Consider the following 25,267-nt stretch of genomic DNA (forward strand, 5'->3'; position numbering starts at 1 on the left):
GTTTTATCTTTATCCTAAAGATATGCATACGTATGGCCCCTTGAGAGTACCAGAAGTAATTTTTTTTTGGGGGGGCCCATACCTAGTGACACTCAGAGTTTACTCCTGGCTCTGCTCTTAGAAATCGCTCCTGGCTTGGGGCACTATATGGGATGCCGGGGATCAAACTGAGGTCTGTCCTGAGTCAGTTATGTGCAGGGCAAACACCCTACCACTGCGCCACCACTTCGGCCCCTATCAGTTTCACTTCTAAGAGGTTGCTCTCCAATAATAAAATATTAGAAAAGTGCATTACAACAGGTGCCAAAAATTGTTGATAAACATATACAAATAATAAGTAGAGAAAAAGATGTATATTATTCATAGGAGGAATATGTTAAAACGTATATCATGAAAAACTTGTAAGTGATAGCAAAGGATTTGTAATTGCTTAAATGGGAAGATAAATAACTTGTACAGTTAAAAGACAAGCATTAGCAACTGACCACATGTACAATGTGTGACTGCCCTTTTTAAGCAACATGTACATATATAAGGATAAGTGAATATGGATTCACAACGGAAGGGGTAAAAAGATGGGAGCAAATTTTGACAGCAGAATAATTGGTTTCTCGGTGTTTTTTCCTTGATTCCGTGATTTAGAGCAGGGAAGAGGCAGGAAGCTGGAATGCACACAATGACACGTTGCTAAGAACATGAATATAAAATTTAAAATAAGTATATCAAGATGCAGAGTTAGGGTTATTGATGTGCACAACCCCAACATCCATTCGTCGCCCAAGAAATGAAGCCCTGACACTGGAGCGATAGCAGGGGGGATAGGGCATTTTGCCTCGCAGGCGTCCTGGGTTCAATTCCTAGCATCCCATATGGTCCCCGATCCTGCAGGAGCGATTTCTGAGTGCATAGCCAGAAATAACCCCTGAGCACCGCCGGGTTTGGCCCCAAAACCAATAAATAAATAAATAAATAAATAAATAAATAAATAAATAAATAAATAAATAAAAAGTAGCCCTGGTACGTCTGGTGAATCTTCCCACACATCCTTCCTCTGCCTTCCACACCCACGTCCACACTGCAACACGAAAGGAAAATTGCAACCGGCATCTCCCCCAAATCCACTTCCACACAGGGCCCCGCGACCCACAACCAACCAAATACAAACAAATACAAACACCTCCCGCAAGTGGGCATCCCGGCTCGGCCCCAGCATCCTCCAACCCCTAACACCCGGGTACCACAGGTCTGCAGGCCCCTATTTGCACCTCGCACAAAGAGGCCGACGCTCAGAGCTCGGGGCCTCCCGACAACTCACCAGGAGCCCGCGGACACAGATCCCCAATTCCGCACCTCAACGACACCCCGAACACGCCTCTGCGCCCGCAGCCTGAAGGCGACAGACACTCCTCGGGTCAGAGCTGTCTGTGGCCCAGCGCGCGCGAGCCCGAAGTCCGTTAGATGCAGGACTACAATTCCCAGAAGCCCCTGCGCGTTAAATGGGCGTGGCCTGCCCTATGGGGTCCTAGGAGGACAATTTGATTCTGAGGCGAATTTTCAGAGGCCCATGGTTCTCCATTTCCGGACTACATTTCCCAGAAGCCTCCGCGGCCCAAGTCTACTACTTTCGGCAACATGTTGATTTCTTTAGTCAGGTCTAAGGGCCTTCGGGGTTTTTTGGAGATGTGCTGCCTAGTCCTTGCAGCCAGCCAGCCCCACTCAGTCGGTTTAGTTTAGCCTTTTCCGGCAGAGACTGGATTTTAGTTTGATGATGATGGGCCTATATTCTTAGTTCTAGAATAAGACATTTTATATTCGGGGCCAGAGAGATAGCATGGAGGTAAGGCGTTTGCCTTTCGTGCAGAAGATCGGTGGTTCGAATCCCGGCATCCCTTAAGGTCCCCCTAGTCTTCCAGGAGCGATTTATGAGCGTAGAGCCAGGAGGCCCCTAATTGAGCGCTGCCGGGTGTGACCCAAAAACAAAAACAAAAAAAAAAGAATTTTAAATATTCTTATTGGCCGAGAAGGGCAATTAGGGCGGCTTTGTGTGGATGATTTTAGCAGTGGACATTGGGGTAGGACATGTATAAGGCTGAATAACATTTGGGACCGTGCGATCAGGTGACTACGGGAGCATCTAAGGGTCTCGTAACCATTAGATCGCCCCTCATTCATTGTAGGGGCGCGAGGCTGCAGCCCGCAGCCCACCTGCAGTGCGTTAAGCGGCCTCAACTGCCGCTGTGTCCTGAGATCAGGTTGCTAAGGACGGCGGACTCGGGTCTGTCTACCTTGTGACGTCTAATGTGACGTCGGGCCCTGTCTCTGTGACGCGCCCAGGATGGGAATTCACTGCAAGATTCCTCTGGAAAGCCTTGGAGAGTGTGAGATGAATCGCATTGCAACCCATCCCACTCAGTATACGCCTTGTTTACGCAGTGGTTGGAAACCCAATCTTTGAATGGAGCACCTTGGGTTGGTGCTCTTTAGACCATGTGATCCCACCTCCCGGTATTATCTGTTCCTTCCCTAATAAACCCTCGGATTTTTTAGGAAAAAGTGTTTTCCATTTCTTTTGCATTTTCAGACTTCCAACGGAGCCTGCTGCTACTTAGGGACAGAAGGTTGGAATTCCTGAATCCATTTCTCCCGCCTTGTGTATGTGTGATTCAGTTCCTAGATCTAATCTAGGAATCCAGGATCTGGCTTTGCTTCTAGGCTCGCATCTCTCCAGTGTCCTGGCTTTAGAACCTGAGGTTTAATTCTATAAGAGAGGAGGGCACAGGACCCTCGGAATCGGGGTGCAAAGGCTTTCCCAGCCCGCCTGTGCTGCTCCGTTGCCATAGGCAACAGGATCCTGTGGCGCCGGCGCAACGGCATCCAACCCACCCTCGCTTGGACTACATTTCCCTGTGGCCTCTGCGAACACTGGGCCGGAAGCCCTTTTGTGTCCGCCTTGAGCCCCGGTGGATGCTTTCTGGGCCGTTCAGGCTGGGATCTGCCTCCAGGCTGGACGCCGGCGGGGTGCGGAGCTACTGTAATTCTTCCGAGGCGGGGCCTGGCTCTGCTCAGTTCAGTTCTGCAGGTTGGTAGGTCAAGGATTGAGGGCTGGACTTTGGGGTACCCAGACCCTGGTCCCTAGGCCCACAGTGTGACGCTTGCAGAGACTGTCATCCTTTGGGCTCGGATTCAGCCAGTGATTTCGACGGTTGATGGCAGAGAGGGAGACTGTCAGTCCAGGAGGGAGGGTGGCCTCTGCTTCTTGGTCCGTTGGCCTCTTGGTGGCTGACTTCTAACACCCGAGGCTTAGAAGTGTGGGAGTGGGTATCTGCATACAGGAGGCCACTGACTACCAGGTATGTTGGAAGGTGGGCAGGACTGGGGTGTTTAGACATCTCTTTTTGGTGGTACAGAGCCGGCCTCTGTCTTTTCAAGCTAGCCAAGTGATGGCACATACCACCAAGTTCCTTGGCCATTCATTAAGGATCGAGGAAGCAAGAAGGCATTTATTTGATCTTGGTGCCCGGCGCTTAGGAATTGGGTGTCTATGTCAATGATCATGTCCTTTAGAATCTGTAAAATCTAGGAAATCGGTTGTTACAAAATAAGGAAATAATTTAGGCACGTGTTAGATTGAATGCAAAAAATTCCTAGGTCTGTGTTTTTCTCTTTCTTTTCTTTTTTTTTTTAATTTAAAATTATTGGGGATCCTCTTCTCTTGATAGGAGAGAAAAGAAGCCAATAGCAACTCTGGTGTGCATCTCATACAAGAAAAGCTGAGTTTCTCATGGGCCCTCGTCCCCTTCTCAGCCATCTGAGGATCCTGCCACTTCTGGAGAGAAGAGAGAAGGAAGAAAAGAAGGGAAGAAAGAATGGCTGTGGAACTTCTCAAAGCCACATACCAGGTGTGCTGGTGTTTTCTCTTTCCTGAAATATTTTCTTGTTTTCAAAACAAGCAGGCATTAATTTTACTCTGTTGAGACTTCTGGGAAACCAGTCATATATGCTTAAGTCTTTGCCTTGGCCCACTGTGTTCTAAATAATCTGGTCATCTCTGTGCTCATTCACTCAGTTCTGTCCACGCTACCTTCCATGTTGTGAATTTAGTACATTCTAGTTTGTTTGTTTGTTTGGGGGGGCCACACCTATTGGTGCTCAGGGCTTGCTCTTTATGTTGTTTGTTTGTTTTTTGGGCCACACCCATTTGACGCTCAGGAGTTACTCCTGGCTATGTGCTCAGAAATCGCCCCTGGCTTGGGGGGACCATATGGGATGCCGGGGGATTGAACCGTGGTCCGTCCTACGCTAGCGCTTGCAAGGCAGACGCTTGCAAGGCAGACACCTTACCTCTAGCACCACTTTCCAGGCCCTGAGGGCTTGCTCTTGACTGTGAGCTCAGTCACTCCTGGCAGGCCACTGTAGATCAAATGTGGCATAGGGAATGGAACCTGAGTTGGCCTCTTCCAAGATAAGTGCCCTACCTGCTGTACTATTGCTCCAGCACCAGAGTTGAGTACATTTTTAACTTATGTTCCTTCTGTTTCCTAAGATTTGAAATAACTACATTCTAGTTTTTGGCCAAACTCTATTAGTTCATTCAACAAAATTTAATTAAGTAATTAGTAATAAGAGGACATACTCTTTGATCCCCTTCTTCACTCTTGCTATACTTCTTTGCTGATCTCATCCTACCTCATGACCTTAAATACCATTTATAGGGCACTGGAGAGATAACACAGTGGTAGGGAGTTTGCCTTGCACGTAGCCAACCCAGGATGGATGGTGATTCCATTCCCAGCATTCCATATGATCCCCAGAGCCAGCCAGAAGCGATTTCTGAGTGCAGAGCCAGGAGTAACTCCTTAAAGCAGCTGAGTCTGACCCAATCCCCCCCCCAAAAAAAAACCAACCTTAAATATCATTTATATGCCAACAGTTACCAAATTGTTAAAGCCCAGCTCACTCTCCTGGAGTTCAGACTTATATTTCAGACTATCTGCTCTGTATCTTTATTTGATTTGTGATATGTATAGTTTTTGCTCTTCGTGTATCCTTTTAACTAAGAAATACCTTACTTTTATGTATTATTGTAATGAGGGGAAAATTAGAAACACGAGCAGGGAGCTGAGCACAGGTAACCAGGGAGGCAGCCATTGGCCTTTGGAACTCTGAGTAGCTTGTTCTGGGAGCTGGGCAGAGCTTATAGGTCATAAATCATAAAGCTTATGAGAGCAGAACAGAAGGATCCAAACCCACATTTACTTAGACAGGAAGGGAGCAGACCCACCAAAACAATTAGTAGATTAACAAATGTCTCTAAGGGACATAAAACAGAATGTGTCTTTTTATTTTTTTGGTTTTTGGGTCACACCCGCCAGCGCTCAGGGGTTACTCCTGGCTCTATGTTCAGAAGACCCTATGGGATGCCGGGATTTGAACTACCATCCTTATGCATGCAAGGCAAATGCCTTTCCTCCATGCTATCTCTCTGGCCCCACAGAATGAGTCTTAACACAAGACTCCCACCAATATAGGCCCCCTAAGACTTGCCACTCTTGCTGCAATGCCTCAGTGTATTGTCACCAAGTAACCAATTGACAAACCACATTCTTTGCTTCTTTTCTTTATCCTACATGTGTGCTGTGTTGCCAGGAATCCTATTTATTTATTTTTCGTTTTTGAGTCACAACTGCGATACTCAGGGGTTATTTCTGGCTTTGAATGTCAGGTATGCCTAGTCAAACTTGAGAGACCATATATGGTGCCAGGGATCGAATCTGGGTTTGCTGAGTTCAAGGCAGGCACCCTACCTTCTGTACTATAGCTCTGGCTCCTTAATCTTCTTATTTAAAGTACTTTGTGCTGCTATTTCAGGTGATTGCCTAGTTGCCTTCATCTTGACATTAAATAATTAAATCTCCATATTTTCTTGCCTAATCATGTTTTCAGTATGATTGATTAATTGAATATCATTACAACAGATTGCATCAAATTCTAAACATCTTGGGCCTGGAGAGATAGCACAGTGGCGTTTGCCTTGCAAGCAGCCGATCCAGGACCAAAGGTGGTTGGTTCGAATCCCGGTGTCCCATATGGTCCCCCATGCCTGCCAGGAGCTATTTCTGAGCAGACAGCCAGGGGTAAGCCCTGAGCAACGCCGGGTGTGGTCCTCCCCCCCAAAAAAAAAAAAAACAAAAACAAATTCTAAACATTTCAAACTCAAGAAATGAGATATCATAAGTTTTGGGGCTAGAGTTGCATGATCTAATTTTCATTTTATTTGAATCACTGCCATTGAGAATATATCAAATGGGGGAAAAGGTAGGAACAGAATACCAATTTAGAAATGCAAACACTTTTCTTTTTTCTTTTTTTTTTTTTTTTTTAAGGCATATATCCTTATTTTATTGTAATCTAAAAAAAAAAAAAAGCTCATGGAGTTAAGTCTAGGGTCACAAAGCAAAGAAGTCTATGGCACAGATTTAGATTGGTGTAAAGAGCAAAATTGCTCACTGAAAAATAAAAGGATTACCTAGATACCAGGGAGACTTGATTCTAGCTGGCAAATTCTGCAAATACTTGGGAGTCATTCATTATACTTATTTTATTCATAATTTGTAATAATTAAGGATACCAAAAGTAACTAATAATGGCTGAACAGAAAAAAAAGCCTCATCTTAAATTATCCACTGATCCATCTCCTTCAATGGCAATAGTCAATGTTAAAAGGAACATAAAAACAAACATGCACACAATTGCACAGTTTTCATAAAGGTCTATTTCATTATTGGTGGGCAGCTCATTGAACAGTTAAATACATTTAAATAATGTATAGGTGACTGCATGGCGCAGCACTGGTAACTAGGTAGGTAACCAATTCAACTAGAAACCAGCTAACAAGTAGCCGTCTAAATATTTAAAATACAGTTCTTATTTAGATCACCCTTTGTTTGATCACCTTCTTTGGGGGTGGGAGAGAGGGGAGAGAGAAGCCTGCTGGTCACAATGGAAATATATTAAGGCCAAATCTGACATCATTTCCCAGAGGTTTCTTGGGCTGGCTTAAGCCTCCAGCTCCAGGGCAAGCCCGAGTTTGTGGCCTCCAGCATTAATGCTCTTCCCATCTACCAGAGCAGACAGTGTGAGCTTCATACCGGGCCTCAGAGTCTGAGTGTAGCCTACTCCAATTAAACTAGAGTTGTTGACTTTTGCGGAAATGGAAGCAGAGGGATCCAACTGGTATTTAGCTGCGATGCCAAAGCGAGTGCAGTTGGTACCTGATGTCCAAGCAAGGTTTACCGAGGTGTCAAGATCTTCGCAGACTTTCTGATAAATTGATCCTCCAAATTCTGTCCCATCATTGACATTGGTGTGTAGCTGGAAGTCCCCGGTCCTGTAGCCCACTGCAAAGTTATTCCTTGTCAGCTTGGATTTGGCACTGTCAAAGGTCATCTGGTAGCCAGCAAGCCAGCCCTCATACCCAAACACGGCTGAGCCATGAATCGCGGGCCCAGCAAAGTCAAAGTCGATGTCACAGCCAAGGTTTATACACTCCCGTTTATAAGAAGACTTGATTTTTCCACTTTTCTTTCCCGTATTTGGTGAAAAGGTGGTATCAAACGTCAGTTTCAAACCCTGACATATCTGGTCTTCAATCGCAATTTCCGTCCCCAGAGTGTTATCAGTGTTCCATTTCTCTGTGAAAGTCAAGCCATACTCACACCACTTGTATTTGGTTTCCAAGGTCCCAGTTACTTTACCAGTATCTGTATTAGATGAGCCAGATGTTGAAAATTCCACACCACTGCAGGACTTTGTCTTCACATCCAACTTCACCAACCCAAAACCAAATCCTTTGTTGAAAATGTCTCTGGCAGCTTTGCCAAGGTCACAATATGAAGGAGGAACACACATCTGCCGTTTGCAGTAGGCCGCCATGGCGAGGCCGCGGGCGGAGGGCGACGAGAGGATCTGGCGGGAGGGTCTCCTGAAGCGGGGCCGCGGCCGCTCGAAGCTGCAAGCGGCTCTCCTCCTGCTCCGGGCGCTAAAGCTGCAGCGGATGCGGCTGGAGGGCGAAGTGAAGGAGACCGCAAACACTTTTCTATCTTAATTGCTTAGGTTAAAAATCTTCCATCAAGAGGCAGGAGAGATAGCACAATGGTTGGGCGTTTGGCTTGCAAGAGGCCAACCCAGGACTGACATTGATTCGAATCCTGACATCCCATATGTTCTCCCGTGCTTGCCAGGAGCAATTTCTGAGCACAGAGCCAGGAGTAACCCCTGAGTGCTGAGGGGTGTGGCCCAAAAACCAAAAAAAAAAAAAAAAAAAACAACTTCCATCAAGGGGCCAGAATGGTGGCGCATGCCGCATCTGCCTTACCTGTTCTAGCCTAAGATGGTCTGGGGTTCAATCCTTTGGTGTCCCATATGGTCCCCCAAGCCAGGAGCGATTTCTGAGCACATAGACAGGAGTAACCCCTGAGCTTCACCAGGTATGGCCCAAAAACCAAAAAGAAAAAAATCTTCCATCAAAATTCTAATTGTTTTACTTTCAAAATATGTACAGAATTGCCATTTTCTACTACCATCATTCTGGCTAAACAGTTTTCATTCTGGCCTGAACTATCATCTTAAGTGGATTATTGTTATATTCTGCTAACTTTTCTATTTCTACTTGTATTATATTAGTTTTTTTTCTCAGTAAAATAGCCAGAGTGATCCTGTTACGCACGTAATTTTATTTTTCATAATGTTGGAAAAAGATGGAAAACAGCATAAACAATTCTTTCACATAGTTTGGCTGTAATCGTTTTGTTACTTTGCTTGTGGAAATCTTTTTTTGTTTTTTGCTTCTGGAAATTTTTTTTTTGTTGTTTTTTGCTTCTTGGTCACATCCGCCAGCACTCAGAGGTTACTCCTGGCTCTGTGCTCAGAAATCACTCCTGGCAGGGGCCGGAGCAGTGGTGCAGCAGTCGGGTGTTTGCCATGTACACAGCTGACCTAAACAGACTGTGGTTTAATACCCTGGCGTCCCATATGGTCCCCCAAGCCAGGAGCGATTTCTGAGTGCATTGCCCTGAGTAACCCCTGAGCGTCACCAGCTGTGGCCCCTCAAACCCCCCCCCATAAAAAAGAAATCACTCCTGGCAGGCACAGGGACCATATGGGATGCCAAGATTCGAACCACCATCTGTACTGGATCATCTATGTGCAAGGCAAATGCCCTACAGCTGTGCTATTTCTCCAGTCCCTGGATATATTTTTTTTGTTTTGTTTTGTTTTTTGGGGCCACACTTGGCAGTACTCAGGGGTTACTCCTGGTTATCTGCTCAGAAATAGCTCCTGGCAGGCACGGGGGACCATATGGGACACTGGGATTCGAACCAACCACCTTAGGTCCTGGATCGGCTGCTTGCAAGGCAAACACCGCTGTGCTATCTCTTCAGCCCCGCCTGGATATATTTTTTTAAGAGAAGGAAATGGGGGCCGGGCGGTGGCGCTGGAGGTAAGGTGTCTGCCTTGCCTGCGCTAGCCTAGGACGGACCTTGGTTCGATCCCCCGGCATCCCATATGGTCCCCCAAGAAGCCAGGAGCAACTTCTGAGTGCATAGCCAGGAGTAACCCCTGAGCGTCACAGGGTGTGTCCCAAAAACCAAAAAAAAAAAAAAAAGAGAGAAGGAAATGAATAGCAACTGAAGGTATAACTGGTTTACAAGAATTTTAAAGATGGGTGACTTGATATTGAAGAGTCAATAGAAATGGAAATTTGAAGATGAAGCTAAAAGAGGAGGAAATTGCTGGAACACTTTTTTGTGTTTTGTTTGTATGTTTTGGGGGCCAAACATGCTCAGGACTTAATCCCGGCTCTGTTCTCTGGAATCACTTTTTTCTTTTTTTTTATATAATTATCTTCATTTAAACACCGTGATTACAAACATGATTATAGTTGTATGATTACAGTCATGTAAAGAAAACCCCCCTTCACCAGTGCAACATTCCCACCACCAATTTCCCAGATCTCCCTCCTCCCCACCTCCCCCACACCTGTACTCGAGACAGGTTTTCTACTTCCCTCATTCATTCACATTGTTATGATAGTTTTCAGTGTAGTCATCTCTCCAACTACACTCATCACTCTATGTGATGAGCTTCATGTCATGAGCTGCACCTACCAGCCCTCATCTCTCTTGTCTCTGAGATACTGTTAAAAATGTCTTTCATTTTGCTTAAAGCCCATAGATGAGTGAAACCATTCTGCGTCTTTCTCTCTCACTCTGACTTACTTCACTCAGCATAATAGATGGAATCACTTTCTGTGATACTTGGGGAACTATATGGATTGCTAGTTCAGATGCATGCAAGGCAAATGTCCTACCCACTATTCTGACCCCAAGGAACACTGTTTTTGAGTAGGCAAGAAGAACTTAGCTCTAGGGGGAGAGTGCAGAGGTAGGCCTTTACAAGAAAATTGGGCTATTTATTTCTAATAAGAGGAATAAGTTGAGTATATGCACTAATAAACACATCCTTCTTAGCTTATGGATAGATGGAAAATAGAAGCTCAGGCTTCCAGGGACCCCTCCCAAATTGAGGACCTGAGGATACAGTGCTGTTTTGGCTCCTGGCAATGCCGTTGGGGCCACTGGAGCTACCCTAGGTGGTGCTGGGAGGATACCTCTGGTACTGTACCAGATGACTACATGCCAAGGACTGACCTGAACTGATCCCATATCACATGTGCTGATCCCTGTGCTCTCTTTCCAGCCATGAGACAATTTCTTTTACTATGACACATTTATATCAGATGCCCAATAGAGCTTTATTGCTTTGACAGATTCACCTGACTTTGTTTGTTTTGTTTTTGGGTTGCACCCGGCAGTTTTCAGGGTTTACTCCTGGCTCTATGCTCAGAAATTACTCCTGGCAGGCTCGGGGGACCATATGGGATGCCAGGATTCGAACCACTGTCCTTCTGCATGAAAGGCAAACGCCCTACCTCCATGCTATCTCTCCAGCCCTCACCTGGTTTTTTGGGGGGCAGTGGAGCTGTGGCACAGAGCATAAGGCATCTGCCTTGCACGCTAGCCTAGGACCGACCAGGGTTCAATCCCCTGGCATCCCATATGGTCCCCCAAGCCAGGAGTGATTTCTGAGCACATAGCGAGGAGTGACCCCTGAGCATCTTTAAGATAGAGGTACTGTTCCACCATTGTTGGTGTGTTCAGTTTTCTGTATCATGTGCTCCATGTTTTTGCTCTATCCTCAGCCCTGTCCTAGGACCTGTGCAAATACCAAGATTGCTTGCTATAGTGGCCTTATTTTCTCATCCATAACAGGAGGCTTATTGGTTGTGGTTTCTTGCTGAGACACAAGATGAGGGATCAAGAGGGTGTCTTTCATTGAGGAGCTGGATGGTGGTCTGTTGGGGAGGAGGTCGGTCTTGGTGCCTAACGAGTTAAAAACTGAGGGTAAACAGGGTTAAATAAGGGGGAGAGGGGCCGGAGAGATAGCATGGAGGTAAGGCGTTTGCCTTTCATGCAGGAGATCATCGGTTCGAATCTCGGCGTCCCATATGGTCCCCTGTGCCTGCCAGGAGCAATTTCTGAGCCTGGAGCCAGGAATAACCCCTGAGCACTGCCGGGTGTGACCCAAAAACCACACAAAAAAAAAAAAATAAGGGGGAGATAACAAATCCATGTTGGGATATGGAAGGGGGGTAGAAAGGTCTCTGGGTGTGGAAAGGCAATATAGAAGAGGGGCTATATACATTGTATAAATAAAATGTTTAAGGCTAAGCCTCGGTAGTCAGAGAGGATAACTGTATTAGAAAGTAACATTCAGGTGGCCGGAGAGATAGCATGGAGGTAAGGCGTTTGCCTTTCATGCAGGAGGTCATCGGTTCAAATCCCAGCACCCCATATGGTCCCCTGTGCCTGCCAGGGTCAATTTCTGAGCCTGGAGCTAGAAATAACCCCTGAGCACTTCCGGGTGTGACCCAAAAAAAAAAAACCACAAAAAGAAAAAAAAAAAGAAAGTAACATTCACTTAGACACTGACTTCAGAGATCTATTTGAGTGCTATCCTCCATACATAGGATATTCCATTTCCTTTCCTATAAATAGTCAACAATTAGAATATTTTTGGACTATGTTAAAAAGGGTATAAGTCCGGCCCGAAGAGATAGCACAGCTGCGTTTGTCTTGCAAGCAGCTGATCCAGGACCAAAGGTGGTTGGTTCGAATCCCGGTGTCCCATATGGTCCCCCGTGCTTGCCAGGAGCTATTTCTGAGCAGACAGTTAGGAGTAACCCCTGAGCACCGCCGGATGTGGCCCAAAAAAAAACAAAACAAAACAAAAAAAATAAAAGGGTATAAGTCGCGCGGGCGCATATGCTTTTGAAAATGGTTGAGATAAATCTGCTTTGGCTAGCTGTCCAGGGGTTCTTTGGCTAGCTATCCAGCCCAATGCCCACCACATACCAGTGCAAGGGACCAACTACTGGCATGTGGCATCTCCAGGCCCAGCTCTGGCCTCTGCAGCTTGTGAATGAATGGATAGGGGTGGAGTTTTCCTCCACCCCATCCCATCCCCCAAGGCCCAGGTTACCAGATCAGGCATGAAGACCATTCTGGCGTGGGGGAATCTGGGCCCCCGGACTGACTGGCAGTCCGGGGGTTCTTTGGCTAGCTGTCCAGCCCAGTGCCCACCACATACCAGTGCAAGGGACCAGCTCCTGGCATGTCCCTCATTGCTCTTTTTATAAACAAACATATATATCATCTTCTTTAGTTTTCAGTCTGAGAACACTGGGTCCTGCTTCACATTTCTGCTTTTCCCTGCACCAATAGCAGAAGCAGAATTATTAATGGAACACACATACACCAAACATTTAAGGACTTTAAATTGAAGTATTTAAATATTAATTGATTAATGACTTTCTTTGGGCTATAACAATTTTCAGTTATAGCAAGCTTTTTCTTTTCTCAATTTTGAAATCCTCTTATAGCCTCTTGAACCTTTCAAGCCATTTGTGAATTCAGCAGATGCTTTTAATGCCTATCTATCCTAAATACTTCTCTGGGCATATAGCACTGATAAAAATAAAAAATATATATACTCTGGATGGCCAAAGAAATAGTAAATGAGTTTGATCCCCAGCATCCTATTTAGTCCCTTAAGCATTGGTAGGAGTTATTGTTGAGTGCAGAGCCAGAAGGAAGTTTAAAACAAAACAAAAGTACTCTATCCTCATGGTCCTGACATTTTGTTGGAGTTGTGCATACAATTAAAAAGAATTGAGTAACACAGAAAAATAGTTAGGTTTGGGCAGTAGGGAACTACTTCTACAAGGAATGAGCTGAGATATATACAGGCCAAAGATAATACAGTGGATAAGATTGTCCTATCCTGGCCTTCACATGGCCTATCCAGGTTTGGTCCCTGATACCCCATATCAGGGTTCCTTGATACCACTGGGTGTCTTCCTTCCAAAAATATAAAAAATCCAAGAAGAATGATCTTAGGAAGAACTTTTTTTTTTTGGGGGGGGGCCCACACCTGGCAGTGCTCAGGGGTTACTCCTGACTATCTGCTCAGAAATAGCTCCTGGTAGGCATGGGGGACCATATGGGACACCGGGATTTGAACCAACCACCTTTGGTCCTGGATCGGCTGCTTGCAAGGCAAACACCGCTGTGCTATCTCTCCGGGCCCAGGTCTTAGGAAGAACTTATGACATTATCGAGGATGTGATGTTAGGGACGGCTCAGTGTGCATGAGGCAGAACAATTGAGATTATGGTAAATAAGATAATTTCTTTCCTTTTCTTTCAGGGGTTGGTGACCTTCAGAGATGTGGCTGTAGACTTTTCTCAAGAGGAGTGGGACTGTCTGAATTCTTCTCAAAAGCGTCTGTATAGTAATGTGATGTTGGAGAACTACAGAGTATTGGTTTCACTGGGTAAGAAATTGTGTGTGTGTGTCTGTGGTGGGGTGTCCACACCCAGTGATGCTCAGGGGTTATCTGGTTCTGCACTCAGGCAAAACAAATTAACTCCTGTTGGTGCTCAGGGAATCACATGGGATGTCAAGGATCAGACCTGTGTTGCGGACATGAAAGGCAAGTGCCCTTCCTGCTATACTATTGCTCTGGCTCCAGAAATTCTTACAGAATTGAACTTGTACACCTGAGTACTGTTCATGGGATGGAACTCAGTGGTACAGAATTTCCCTTGTATATCTGAGGCCCTAGGTAAGGGCCTAGTACCACACATTCTCTTTCTACCCATTCTGCCACTCCTTTTCTTGGGTCTAGAGAGATAGTACAACAAGTATGGTGCTTGCCTTCTATGTAAGCACCATGCTTATCCAGTTTCAATTTCTGGCACCCCATATGGTTCAAGCCCAGCCAGGAGTAAGAGCAGAGCCAGGAGTAAGCTCTGAGCACTGCTGGCTGCAGCCCACAATCAAACAGAGCAAAAAAAAAAAAAAAGTACTACTTTTTGTTACATGACTGTGCTTTTTTTTGGGGGGGTCAGACCCGGCAGCACTCAGGGGTTACTCCTGACTCTGTGCTCAGAAATAGCTTCTGACAGGCTCGGGGTTACCATGTGGGATGCCAGGAATTGAACTGGGTCTGTCTGGGGTTGTGTGCAAGGCAAATGTTCTACCACTATGTTTTGGACCCATCATTGTGCATTTTTGAATGTAGTGATTAGCTGAAGGTCTGTCTCTTGCCTGTGGCTAAGTAATGGTTTAATATTCATGGAGTTGGCAGTGGGCAGGTCCGTTATTAGTTTACATTTGGAAGCCTCAGAGTCTCTTTCCTTTGACACATTTTCCCCTAGTTTACAGGCAGCTCCCCTTTCTCTGATGAACAAAGTATTGGATGTGAGTTCTGGAATATCCACAACGTGATAAAATTAATTTTTTAAATATATATGCAGGTCTTTGCTTTTCTAAACCAAGTGTGATATTCTTGTTGGAACAAGGCAAAGAGCCCTGGATCGTGAAGAAAGAGCCGACCGAAGGTAAGTGAAGAAAAAAAATAAGTAAAAGTATTGCTTAGAGTTCTTACTTCTTAACCTTTTGTTGATAATTCTTAAAAAGGTCAGTCTGAGGGGACCAGAGCCATAACATAGCAGGTAGGGTGTTTGTGTTGCACATGGCCAGCCCGGTTTTATCCCCAGCATTCCATATGGCCCCCTGAGCACTGCTAGAAGTAATTCCTGAGCAGAGAGCCAGGAGTAACCACTGAGCACTGCCAGGTAGGTGTGACTCAAAACCGAAGAAAAGGTCAGTCTTTCTCAGAGTGAATGACATCGCTCCCTAGAAGTCACTGGAAAGATTAGGCAGATGGCTTAATAGTCTTGGATTTAGTTGGGAGTTGCTTTCTCTTTGTTTCCTTAAAGGAGGTAGATTTCTTAGGGGGTGCTGAGTAATTTTTTTTTTCTTAAAAAAGGGGCTGGAGAGATAGCATGGAGGTAGAGCGATTGTTTTACATGCAGAAGGACAGTGGTTTGAATCCTGGCATCCCATATGGTCCTCCGAGCCTGCCAGAAGCAATTTCTGAGCGTAGAGCCAGGAGTCACCCCTGAGCATTGCCAGGTGTGACCCAAACCCCCCCACCAAAAAAAAAGATAAAACTGTTGGAACCTCTGGAGTTATTAGTTCTCTGCAACTCTCTCCTTTCATACTCTTCCTAGTTCATTTATAATTAATTTACCTGTTGTTAGAGTAATATTTCTTCCTAGTTTCATAAATATTTCTTCCCAGTTTCCTTTACTATTTATAAATGAATTATTTTTTCCAGGGTCAGGTAGATAGCTCAGAGAACTGTAGCACATACTATGTATGTTAAAGGCTCTGAGTTCAATCCCCAGCACCACATAGTTTCTCTTAGCATTGCCAAGTGTGGCCCTGGTTACTGCTGAGCACTATTGGGTGCTTCTGGTACTCCTATTGTCACATAGCATGAGCAGTATTACATTGCTGGGCCTGAGCATTGAATCCTAAGAGCCTGGTTGACTAAGTTTCACTAGGAGTGATCCCTGGATCTCCCCAGAATTGCTTGGAAGGCTCCACTATAGAATTAATTAAAACATTGAAAAAGGGGCCAGCATGATAGTATAGTGGGTAGGGTATTTGTCTTACACACAGCCAACTCTCACCCCATATGGTTTCCTGAGTCCTACAGGACTGATCCCTGAATGCAGAACTAGGAGTAAGCCTCAAATAGCACTGGGTGTGATCAAAAGTCAATAAAAGAAAATTAAAAAAGGACCTGGAAAGAAAATACAGAGGCTCAGGCATTGGCCCTGCATGAGGCCAATCCTAGTTTAGATCCTATCATTGCCAGGAGTGCCTTGAGGACAGAGTTAAGAGTAAGCCCTGAGCACCATCAGTTTTTATTAAATAAGCCACACACAGATATTAAGTATATGTTAGCATATACTTAACATTTGGGGCTGGAGCAGTAGCATGGCAGGTAGAGCATTTGCCTTGCATGTGTCTGACCTGAGTTCAATCCTTAGCATCCCATATGGTCCCCTGAGCCTACCAGGAGTGACTTCTGAGGGCAGAACCAGGAGTAATCCCTGAGTGTTGCTAGGTGTGGCCTAAAAACAAACAAACAAACAAACAGAAACAAAAACCAACAGCATTCACTGACCTATTTTTCACTTAAAAATAAATAGAAAATTGTTGGTGCCATTTTAGGTCTTTTTGTTCCCCTGCCTTATGAAATATCAGTGCCTGTCATTCATCCCTGTACCTTATCGTAGTGACAATTATCCTACAATTTAGCTAGTAAGTCTTGACTTTTAGTAGTTGTACCATAAACTTTTCAACAAGATATTTATATTTATACATTTTTACCTTTTTATGCATGAAGTGTATTTTAGGTGATATTGACTTTGGGGGGGGGGATTGGGCATACCTGACAGTGCCCAGGGCTTACTACTAGCTCTGCATGTAGAATTCACTCCTGAGAGACCATAGGAGACCATAATCCTGCTGGGATGGCTGGGTTGGCTGGATGCAAGGCAGATGCCCCACCCATTGTATGATCTATTTTGGCACTCTGCTAGTTTTTGATGTTTTCTTTCTATAGGGTTTTCTAAGGAAAAAAGTTTTCTTCTTTTCCAGTTTGAATCATTTTTGTGCCTGATTGTTGCTACTAGGCATTTGACTATTATGTTGAATAATAGTAGAAATAGTGGACATTCTTGTACCCAATCTCAATGGAAAATATTTTAGTTTTTCATCACCTTGTTTATTTTGGTTTGGGGGAATACCTAGCAATACTCAGAGCTTTGGATTCTGTATTTATTTATTTATATTTATTCTGTATTTATTATTTGGGCTCTAGATTCAGGTATTCCTGTGGTTCAAGGAACCAGAAAGGATGCCAGAGGTCGAATCCAGGTCAGCCTTGTGCAAGGCTGCACTCTATGCTGTACATTGCTCTGAACCTTTGCAAAGATTTTTTAAATCAGAAAGTGTGAAACCTCCAACTTGGTTCTTCCTTTTCAAAGATTTTTTTTCCTATGGCGTTGATCTTTTTGAATATATTTTTTTATTTATTGGAAAAACAATAGAATCTTGATAGGGATTTTTTTGTTTGTTTGTTTCTGTGTTTGGGAACATGTCCAGTGTACTCTGGATTTAATGGGGTTGTGTGTTTAGGGGTCATTTCTGAAAGAGCTCAGGGGACTATGTCTGGTGCTGGGGATTGATCTAGAGTTAGCTACCTACAAGACAAGCAAGTATGTATTGCATGTGTTATCTGTTTGGCCTCTACACTGTTGTTTTTTTTTTTGGTTTTTGGGTCACACCCGGCGGTGCTCAGGGGTTACTCCTGGCTGTCTGCTCAGAAATAGCTCCTGGCAGGCACGGGGGACCATATGGGATGCCGGAATTCGAACCAACCACCTTAGGTTCTGGATAGGCTGTTTGCAAGGCAAGCCCCGCTGTGCTATCTCTCCGGGCCCTACACTGTTCTTTTTTAAAATGCACATAAATATGTGATTGTGTCCAAATGAAAGTGATAAATTTAGTAAGAATTGTCATTTTACCCTTGGAGGAGTTTATTGGTTTTCCTAGGCTTTCCCCATTTCCCTCCCGGCTCCAAAGGGAGGGTCTGGGGGTGGGGGCTCTGACCTTTTGGCCTTCTAGCTTGGGAAGGATCTCCTTCCTTCCTGGGAGCCGGGAGGTTCTGCCAGCATGGCGTTTGGCAGCCCTCCGCCATGCCAAAGGCCTCTTTAACCAGGCCTAGGAAGGGGTGCGGGACATGGGTCACCCAGCACCCCTCTACCTCCTTCCTCTGGAACTCCAGGGCTTTTCCTGGCCACATGGCTGGGCAAGCCAGCGAGGTGGGAATAGCAGCACAATAGGTTCTGACATTAGGACTTACCAGGGAAGTTTCCTTATTAAACCTGTGCATTGTGAAACCCCGTGGGAGCGTGTAACATTATGACAAATATGTGGATATCATTGTGTTTCATCTACTTGTCATTATCTGAACGCCGTCCAGGAGCTCGTTTTATATTTTACTCCCTCACTTCCATCTCTTGTTACCTTACATTTAACCATTTTTCTGTACTAATGATTTTTGTTTTGGCCAAGGTGGATTACATATCTTTCACAGTAATTTTTTGGGCAACGTGTCACGGCAAGGTTTCATGCTGTAGGCTTTTTGGCCAAGATAAGATGAAGATGCAGCCTCGGCTGCCCCCCACAGCCTTCTCTCTTCTTCCTCCCCGTCCCCAGGGTTATTTCTGGACACCTGCTCAGGGTCCCATAAAGTGGGTTCCGGTGAGGTGCAATTTAAAAGAGACCCCAGGATTCCTTGCTCCTGCAAGGGGCTGGGAGGGGACTGGTGAACTTTCAACTTCCAGCAATTAGGAAGCAAACGCCTCTTGGGAAGTCAGAAGCTTTAGCAGGCAACAAGGGGAGGACATGGCTCCATGTTCTCTTCGCTTGTCCAAATCACAGACCAAAGTGGTGTCTCGGAAACACCCCTTTCCCTCTTGACTATTTCTAAAACATAAAAGGGACACATGTATCTCCTTCGTATATCTCAGATGTATTCCCTTAACATCTATAACTCTTTTCGAACATCCTCATATAGTGACAATTTTGCCACTGGATTTGTTATTTGATTGTTTGATTTTCCCCCTTTGAGATCTGTTTTATAAGCAATACTGGTAGAAGAGTAACTCTGTATAGATTTCATGTTTGAACCAAGTTACGGGGAATGTTGGACTTATTCGTCGGCCCTCAGATGCACCAACAATATCTTGTGGCATTGCTTCTCTTTTGCATAGGCACATTAAAATGGGAAATAAAACATATGCAAACAAGTTCCTATCTAATAGAGATAGGAACACGAATTTGGTAATGTAATTAGGCCTTTTACCCTGAACATTGGCATAATGATTTGGCTTAGGCCTCAGAAGAATGGGCATCGCCCACACACACCTGAACAATGGATACCATCTATGGAAACAACCACAATTGTCTATAACATTACCAGGATCCAAGCCTCTACCAGGGAAGACCTACCACTGCTTTGGCATTGACTTACTCCAAAGAGTGATCCCAACACCCAGACTGTAACTCCACCCTGGATTTAGGTGTAGTTACCTGAGACCATTTCTGGGAGGGGTCTTGGGAACCAGATATTACGTGTAACCTTACCTGCAAGACCCCTCCCATTCCGGGGAGTGGTCTTGGAAGGTGAATAAGGCCTTTGACCCAGGGGATTAGGTGTGCGGCCTTTTTTTGGTCTTTGGCCAGCAATGGAGGTCAAAGGGAAGATGGCTGACAGGAGTTAAGATGCAGGGCAAGCTAAGAATAGCAAATGCTTAAAAGGTTATGATATAGGCCACACATGTGGTGGATAGGGCATGAATAAAGTTGATGCTTCCTGATGCCTGTCTCTGGATGAGTCTGATTCCACGTTCACCTAAACCTGGGACCCATCAGCTGAATGGGGATTGCGGAGCCACGTGGCCTGGGATGGCAGAAAAAGATCCCTCCATCCATCCTTCACCATCCACCACCATCGTTAATTATTTAACACTACACCAGAGGACTCAGCAACAGTCTGCATGCAGGGCAGATCGCTCCACATTTAATGGTATGCTGAAACTAGAGGATGCTCCACATCAGCCTGACATCAATGAAAGAAATGCACAGAATCCAGAGTCTTTAAATATAAGAATCTGATACCAACAATAGTTAAAGTGTGAAAAAGTTTCACCGGGACCACAGAGAATGATCCGGGTTGGATGGACTGGTATGCCTGGAACCCAGAGTCGGTCTTATGCCAATAAACTTCTGGGGTGAGGCCTTTTTGTAATCAGGTCAAGGATTTTTTTCCATTTTCCCATTTTTCTGGACCTATGCAAACAACGGCGATTGCTACTATCACACCTTTACTATATCTTTTTACTCTTATCCTTTAAGGAAAAAAAATACAACTTACTGAACGTAAAAACAAATAACTGTAGTAGAATGCCTGTCTCGAATACAGGAAGGGGATGAGAAGGGGGAAGGGGTAATGTTACACTGGTGAAGGGGGGTGTTCTTGTTATGACTGTAACCCAATTATGATCATGTTACTTAAATAAAAATATTTTAAAAAAAGAATTGTCATTTTAGGGCTGGAGAGATAGCGTGGAGGTAAGCCGTTTGCCTTGCATGCTGAAGGATGGTGGTTCGAATCCTGGCATCCCCTATGGTTCCCCGAGCGTTTCAGGAGCGATTTCTGAGTGTATAGTCAAGAGTAACTGCTGAGCACTGCCGGGTGTGACTCAAAAACCAAAAAAAAATTGTCATTTTATCTTTATAAATTTATATATATTGTTATATATTCTTGAGTACATACAGGAATGGTGTTTATCTTAATCCTTTATACTGATTTTTGGTGGGTTCCTCATTGGAAAAAAGATATTTCACGTCAACCTATTTTTAGGGAGTTTTCTTTATTTATTGTCTATGTTAAATATCTTCTGTGGAGGTTTAATTTATGCTTTCATTAATGAAATTTTTTATTTTTGGTTTTTGGGTCACACCCGGCAACACTCAGGGGTTACTCCTGGCTCTGTGCTCAGAAATCGCTCCTGGCAGGCTCGGGGGACCATATGGGAAGCCGGGTTTCGAACCACCATCCTTCTACATGCAAGGCAAACACCTTACCTCCATGCTATCTCTCCAGCCCCCCTCACTAATAAAATTTTAAAATCAGTTCTAAAATTCTAAAATAAAAGGGAAAAATCGAGAGGTTTAAATATAATAGATTTATACTCTAAATGCATATTTTTCATCACACCCATCAGAAATCACTCCTGACAGCTGTGGGGGACCATATAGGATGCTGGTAATCAAACCAGGGTCTGTACTGTGTTGGCCGTGTGCAAGGCAAATGCCCTACCACTGTACTATCTCTCCAGTCCCTCTACATGCTTTTATTTAATGATTTGTGATATTTTGTAAGTAACTGCATCTACATAATTATTTTAAAGTATTATGTAGTGTTGTTACTAGTTATCTTTATGATAGTTCATTATATATGCTAATACTCCATGTTTTATAAAAGAATATTTTATTCTTTACCATTTAAATCATTGGCAGGTTAGTTTTATGCTAATATTTAATTTAGAATCATGTATTATTAATATTCCATCCCTGTTTTGGGGAGAAGAGTCAATAGCTAGCTGTGCTTAGGGCTTTATCCTGGCACTGTGCTCGCTTTCACTCCTGGCAGTGCTTAAGGGACCGGATGCTGTGTAAAGATTGAACCCATGTTGGCCACTTGCAAGGCAAGGGCCTTACCCACTGTACTACCTCTTTAGGCCCCAATTTTGCTTTTAAGTTTATATTTTCTCCTCCTTAATTTCTTTTTATTTCATTTTAATTTTTAAATATCTTAATGTTGAGGTATCATGGGGGTTCATTCCTTGTGTTACTGTTTTCTGGGAGGGACAGTCCATACATGGCCATATTCAGGACTTATTCTTGGTTCTCAGCTCAGAAATCACTCCTAGCTGAGTTCAGGGACTATTTGGGGTTCCTGGGACCATACTTGGGCTGGCTGCCTGCACTGAAAGCACCATAGCCACTGTACTATCTTTCCAGACCCTGCTTGTTAATATATTTTTTCAAACTTTACCACTCGATAAAGCTTTTTTTAATTTTTTTGATAAAGTTTTCTTTTCTTTTCTTTTCTTTTTTTTTTTTTAGTTTTTGGTTCACACCTGGCAGTGCTCAGGGGTTGGGTTACTCCTGGCTCTCTGCTCAGAAATAGCTCCTGGCAGGCACAGGGGACCATATGGGACACTGGGATTTGAGCCAACCACCTTTGGTCCTGGATTGGCTGCTTGCAAGGCAAACGCCACTGTGCTTCTCTCTGGGCCCAAGATAAAGTTTTTTTTATTGAGTGATAAAGCTCTCCAAAAATTAGGTGTGTGCTAAAGCATGGAGCTTCTTACTTGTTAATATTTTTATCTATGTCTATTATCTTTATGTAATGTCTTTATTTATTTTTTTTTTTTTGAAAATCCCAATTTAAGATCTTTAGCTAAGAATTTTTTTTTCCTTGTGGGCCATAGCAATATTACAGCAGGCAGGGTGCTTGCCTTGCATGTGGCTGATCCAGGCTTTATCCCTAGTCTCCCATATGGTTCCCTGTTCACTGCCAGGAATAATTCTTGAGTGCAGTGCTAGGTAACTCCTATGCATCTGACTGTGGCCCAACCCCCTTATTTTTTTCTTTCTGCTCTTTCCTCTCTAAGGGCCACTTTTGAGGTTGCTTAGGGTTCTAGACATCCAACTTGGATATTACATACTAGGCAGATTTCTATATTAAGCACAATATTTTATGTACTTTGCTTTCTCAGCATTTATATTTCAAATAGTAGCTTAAGATAATCACTTTCATAACTAAACTCTAGTTCTATATCTTTCTCCCTAAGCCTCTTGTACATTATGGCTGTGATCATTAGCGTAGATGTCTATTACATATGATGTTTCAAAGACTAGACTTTGCAAGCATGCATGTATTTTTCTATTACATTACATTAAACAACCATTATGTTAAAATGTACTCATAAAACACAACCAGAGTCTGATCACCTTATTGTATTTCTATTGTTACATCTCTGATCTGAATCATCTTGTACTTGGAATACTACTCTAATAGAGTTAACCTCGTTTCTAAGTTTATCTTCCCGTATTTACATTAAACAGTTATAAGTTTACTCAAATATCTTCTGTGTGGTGCTGGACAAATAAGATAGCTTAACATGTTGTAACAATGCATTTCCCAGTTGCCATACTTTATTTTTTGACTTTATAGGATTTATAATTTTAATATCTATCTAAGTCATACTTCACATTTTGCATGTACCTTTTGATACATAATTGAAAAATACTTTTATTTTTCAGGCTGGGAACCTATTTCTGAAACTGAAGAATTAACTACAAAGCAAAACATGTATGAAGAACAGTCATCGCAAAAGACACTAGAAAAAATTTCAAGCTATGTCCTCGATTCCTGCTATTTAAGAGAAAATTGGAAATGTGAGGATCATCTTGAGAGACAACCACTGAATCAAAAAGCTTGTTTTAAGGAAGAGACACTCATTCATGAAGATGCCCTTGAGGAAAGAAGACAAGAACATACCAAATCTTGGGGAAACTTCTTTTTAAATACACAGCTTCACAAACAACAGATAATCCCAAAAAAGGAGGAAGTATATAAGCATGAAACATTTAAGGAAAGCTTTAAAGAAAATTCTACTACCATTAGGCATAAAAATATTTATACAGAGAAGAAGCTTCTGAAGTGTAATGATTGTGAAAAAGTCTTCACCCAGAGTTCATCCCTTACTCTTCATCAAAGAATTCATACTGGAGAGAAACCTTATAAATGTATAGAATGTGGGAAGGCATTCAGTCAGAGATCAAATCTTGTTCAACACCAGAGGATCCACACTGGAGAGAAACCTTATGAATGCAAAGAATGTAGGAAAGCTTTCAGTCAAAATGCACACCTGGCTCAACACCTGAGAGTCCATACTGGAGAAAAACCTTACGAATGTAAGGTGTGTCGGAAAGCCTTCAGCCAGTTTGCCTACCTTACTCAGCATCAGAGGGTACACACTGGAGAGAAACCCTATAAATGTATTGAGTGTGGGAAAGCATTTAGCAACAGGTCATCCATTGCACAACACCAGAGAGTTCATACTGGTGAGAAACCTTATGAATGTAGTGTCTGTGGGAAAGCATTTAGTCTCCGTGCATACCTTACTGTCCATCAGAGAATACATACTGGAGAGAGACCCTATGAGTGTAAGGAATGCGGAAAGGCCTTTAGCCAGAACTCACACCTTGCTCAACATCAGAGAATTCACACCGGAGAAAAACCTTATAAATGTCAGGAATGCAGGAAAGCATTTAGCCAGATTGCCTATCTTGCTCAACATCAAAGAGTTCATACTGGAGAGAAACCCTATGAGTGCATTAAATGTGGAAAGGCATTTAGCAATGACTCATCCCTTACTCAACACCAGAGAGTTCATACTGGAGAGAGACCTTATGAATGCAGTGTTTGTGGAAAAGCTTTCAGTTATTATGGATCCCTTGCCCAACATCAGAGAATTCACACTGGAGAGAGACCCTATGAATGTAAGGAATGCAAAAAAACCTTCAGGCAACATGCACACCTTGCTCATCATCAGAGGATCCATCTTGTGGAGTCACTCGCATCACCCAATCTAGTTACTCACCAAGTCCTGTAGGTACTCTGAAATATTTATGTAATTTATATTCTCTAACTCTATTGTTACCCCTCACCTAAGGTTTATCTCACCTAGGTTGCTGCTAGGGATTTCTCCTGATTTGGGTCTTCCCATGTCAACTTTTGGTTCCCATAACTACATTTCCCACCATGTATCCAAACTTTTGTTTTGAAGTTTAAGACTACACATATTGTTTCTAGTTAAAACTTATTTTGATTTGCTATTAAGTTGAAATTCAATCATTAAAATTGTCTTTGGGGTGCTATTTATCTGTTTTATATATTTTTCGGCCTTATTGTATTGTCCCCCTCAGGAAACTAGGCACTACTAGGCCTGAGAGCTTAGGTTTTGGAAAATCATAGCTCTAGTACTCCTGTAGCATGTATGGCTTTGAGTAATTTGCTTAATCTAAACCTCAGGGTTTTATTTCTTAAAATAGAAATAGTAAGGGAGACTATTGTAGAAATGTAT

General features: G+C 43.6%; 2 protein-coding genes across 2 annotated transcripts; one reads left to right on the forward strand and one right to left on the reverse strand.

Annotated features, from left to right (window-relative positions):
• The first annotated feature begins 2,036 nt into the window (after positions 1 to 2,036).
• On the forward strand, positions 2,037 to 25,060 carry ZNF570 (zinc finger protein 570). Its single transcript, XM_049786602.1, has 5 exons — positions 2,037 to 2,081; positions 3,723 to 3,899; positions 13,827 to 13,953; positions 14,939 to 15,022; positions 23,442 to 25,060. The coding sequence occupies exons 2-5, from the start codon at positions 3,867 to 3,869 to the stop codon at positions 24,794 to 24,796; spliced, it is 1,599 nt and encodes a 532-aa protein (XP_049642559.1). The 5' UTR covers positions 2,037 to 2,081; positions 3,723 to 3,866; the 3' UTR covers positions 24,797 to 25,060.
• Positions 6,584 to 8,076, reverse strand: LOC126027649 (voltage-dependent anion-selective channel protein 2). The gene has a single exon (XM_049786652.1). It carries the CDS (start codon positions 7,930 to 7,932, stop codon positions 7,057 to 7,059), a length of 876 nt encoding a protein of 291 aa, XP_049642609.1. The 5' UTR covers positions 7,933 to 8,076; the 3' UTR covers positions 6,584 to 7,056.
• Positions 25,061 to 25,267: the final 207 nt, after the last annotated feature.

The sequence above is a fragment of the Suncus etruscus genome, chromosome 14 (genome assembly GCF_024139225.1).
Source record: "Suncus etruscus isolate mSunEtr1 chromosome 14, mSunEtr1.pri.cur, whole genome shotgun sequence".
In the NCBI taxonomy this organism is placed as follows: domain Eukaryota; kingdom Metazoa; phylum Chordata; class Mammalia; order Eulipotyphla; family Soricidae; genus Suncus; species Suncus etruscus.

Bases quoted from the DNA above. Each gene is read 5' to 3' on its own strand.
- LOC126027649 (XM_049786652.1), bottom strand. From the start codon at position 7,932: ATGGCGGCCTACTGCAAACGGCAGATGTGTGTTCCTCCTTCATATTGT.
- ZNF570 (XM_049786602.1), top strand. From the start codon at position 3,867: ATGGCTGTGGAACTTCTCAAAGCCACATACCAG. The intron at 3,900-13,826 runs GTGTGCTGGTGT...CTTTTCTTTCAG, and splicing joins TTCTCAAAGCCACATACCAG to GGGTTGGTGACCTTCAGAGA. The intron at 13,954-14,938 runs GTAAGAAATTGT...ATATATATGCAG, and splicing joins CAGAGTATTGGTTTCACTGG to GTCTTTGCTTTTCTAAACCA.